The sequence below is a fragment of the Nicotiana tabacum genome, chromosome 20, assembly GCF_000715075.1.
Source record: "Nicotiana tabacum cultivar K326 chromosome 20, ASM71507v2, whole genome shotgun sequence".
In the NCBI taxonomy this organism is placed as follows: Eukaryota; Viridiplantae; Streptophyta; class Magnoliopsida; order Solanales; family Solanaceae; genus Nicotiana; species Nicotiana tabacum.
Genome location: NC_134099.1, coordinates 145026481 through 145029554, shown reverse-complemented (window position 1 = coordinate 145029554; position 3074 = coordinate 145026481). Strand labels below are relative to the sequence as shown.

General features: G+C 42.9%; 1 protein-coding gene across 1 annotated transcript; it reads right to left on the bottom strand.

Annotated features, from left to right (window-relative positions):
• Positions 1 to 508: 508 nt before the first annotated feature.
• Positions 509 to 1108, bottom strand: LOC142174583 (uncharacterized). Its single transcript, XM_075240404.1, has one exon. It carries the CDS (start codon positions 1106 to 1108, stop codon positions 509 to 511), a length of 600 nt encoding a protein of 199 aa, XP_075096505.1.
• Positions 1109 to 3074: the final 1966 nt, after the last annotated feature.

Genomic DNA, 3074 nt, shown 5'->3' with positions numbered 1-3074 from the left:
GCATCTAACCATTTGATCACTTCCTACTTCACCACCTCTTTCAAATTCGGGTTCAGCCTTCGTTGATGTTCTCTAGAAGGTTTGTGCCCTTCTTCCAAGAGAATCTTGTGCATACAAAAAGTTGGGCTGATGCATTTTATGTCTGTCGTGGTCCAACCAATGGCAGTCTTACATTCCTGTAATACTTGTAGGAGTTGCTCTACCTGCACAGCTAGCAAACTGGATGATATAATAATAGGCAAAGTAGAATTAGGACCTAAGAAAAAGCATACCTAAGGTGAGATGGAAGCGGTTTTAGGTCCAACTATGGTGGCTCCTCTATCGATGGTTTCGCAGGTGTTGTTGTTCTTTCTTCTATGTGTAGGGGCTCGAACTGGGGTTCCCTTGTCCAGAACCCTTGACCTTCGAGATCCATGACCCACTCTGCCAACTCGTCACCATCCATATTTTCTAGATTCATCAAGCAAGCTTCTAGCGGATCCCTGACATTAATAGTCTCATCCTCCTCTTATAGTATCACATCTACGGCCTCCACTAGTGAGCAATTTGCAAATTCGCTGGGTCTCCTCATAGATTGTTGAACATTGAATATGATTTCTTCATTGTTCAACCTCATTTTCAATTCCCCAATCTCACAATCAATCAATGATCTCCCAATGGCTAGAAACGGCCTGCCCAGAATGATTGGTATCTCTTCATCCACTTGACAGTCAAGAATGACAAAGTCTGCAGGGAATACAAATTTCCCCACTTGAACAAGCACATCATCAAGAATTCCAGTCGGTCTTTTCACTGTGCAATCAGCTAGTTGCAACAATATTAAGGTCGGTCTAGCTCTGCCAATGGCTAGTTTTCTATAGATTGCCAAGGGCATCAAGTTTATATTGGCTCCCAAATCACACATTGTTTTAGCAAAAGCATAACTCCCAATGGTACATGGGACAGTGAAACTACCTGGATCAGACACCTTTTGAGCCATAGGTCTTGTCACTACCGCGCTGTAGGTCTGCGTCAGAGTTACAGTGGACAGGTCCTGGAAGTCAAATTTTCGCGACATCAGGTCCTTCATCATTTTTGCATTCCCTGGAATTTCCCTCAAGGCATCCATCAGTGGAATATTCAATTGAATTTGTCTGAGCATTTCCATGAATTTCCTGTATTGATCATCTTTCTTTTGCTTTGCCAACCTCTGAGGGAATGGTGCAGGAATCAACCTCTACCCACTGCTTTGTGTCTTTTCCTTGCTGGAAGCTTTTTCTACTACCTGTTCTGGGAGTTGTTCACCTTCCTTCTCCTTACCCTTGTCAACCTGTGCTTGCTCGATTACAACTTCGGTGAGCTCTGCCAACTCATCGATCTCTAATGTAACTGGAGTAGCTAGAGTAGTTGGCGTTGTCTCTCTCCTGGATTAAGCAACTTCTTGCTCCCTGTTTAAATCTCTCTCATTCCTGAGACGCACTGCCATGAGTTGATTTGGGTTCTGCTTCTTTGGATTAATGTTTGTATCTGCAGGTAATGTTCCTTGTAGGCGATTGTTCAAGGCCATAGATAGTTGTCCCAATTGAGTTCCAGTGCCTTTGATTGCTAAATCATGTACAACTAACTTCTCTTGCATCTTTCTATTTTGTCCCAATGGGTTGTTGCAACATACCCCTAATTTCGATCATGTTACAATCCTGCTGCTGATGAGGTGGTTGGTAGGTCAACTATTGCTGGTGTTGCTGATTATAGCCATATTGCCTTTGATATGGTATGACTTGGCCTTGTGGTCGTGCTCCTCCTAGATTGGGATTGTGTTGTGGCTGGTTCGGTCTGTACAGCTGGTTTGTTGTTGGTCCCCATTACTGCCCACCTTGCCTCTGACCTCCAAAATTATTTACATAATTCATGTCTTCTGTGAATCCCCGGTTGTCATTCTCTCCACTCCACGAGCACATATATGACTGGTTTATGCAAGGAGTGCACAAGACTCCATTTGTGGTATCCATAATGTGGACCTGTTTCGTACCCATCTCATCAATTTTCTTTGTCAGCAAGCTCATCTAGGTCATAAGATTGGCTATGTTTTCTTCATGTGTGTTGTTTGGGTCAAGAGCGACAGAATGCAGTATTGGAGTGAGTGTTGTTTCTCTCGTCATCCAGCATGAATTTTGAGACATCTTATCAAGAAGAATCTTGCACTCTGTGAAAGTTTTGCTCAGGAATGCACCCCCGGCAGAAGCATCTATATTGGCATTTAGACTGTCAGCCAAACCCATATAGAATCTATGTCCCAACATCTGATTTGGAATGCCATGGTGAGTGCACTTCACCAACATGCCCTTAAACCTCTCCCAGGTCTCTTGCAAAGTCTCAGTCGGTTTCTGCCTAAATTGCAATATCTTATCAATTTGCCTCGCAGTTTTGTTGGGTGGATAAAACTTGTTTAAGAACTGCTTGACTAGTTCCTCCCAAGTAGCAATGGAGTTTATTGGGAGTGAATTCAGCCAAGTTTGAGACTCCCCTATTACTGAGAATGGGAACAATAATAATTTGATTTCCTCAGGAGTCACATCATCTGTTTTTGAGTGACATATATTGATAGAAAGTTCTTCAGATGTTGTTGTGGGTCTTCGATGTATGACCCGGAGAACAACCTTTTATTCTGCAACAGGTGCAGCATGTTGTTGGTAACCTGGAATATCTCCGCTTGTATCTGAGGAACCGCAATTGATGTGGCCAAGTTGTCCGCGGTTGGTTGTGCCAAATCATAAAGAGAAGCTTCCGGCACAAGAGGTGCTACCACTCTAACGTTTGGGTCATCTCGATCATTCGTGTTGTTCCCGTTGACGTTATCTACGTCACCCATTTCAATTTCAATTTGTTTGTTTTGTTTCAACTGTTTGCTCTTCTTGTTAGCCCGGTTCTATGTCCAGAATGCTTTCTCGGGATCTGAGAGTCCTTCAAAGAGTTCACTAGTTCTCGAAGAGCTTCTAGGCATGCACCTGAGTTACAAAAGAGTGCAACAGTGAGAATTTCAATCGAAAATTTTATCAAAACTAATAATCCTAGCAATTCTTCAAAGTTGCAATAAA

Bases quoted from the DNA above. Each gene is read 5' to 3' on its own strand.
- LOC142174583 (XM_075240404.1), bottom strand. From the start codon at position 1,108: ATGGATGCCTTGAGGGAAATTCCAGGGAATGCAAAAATGATGAAGGAC.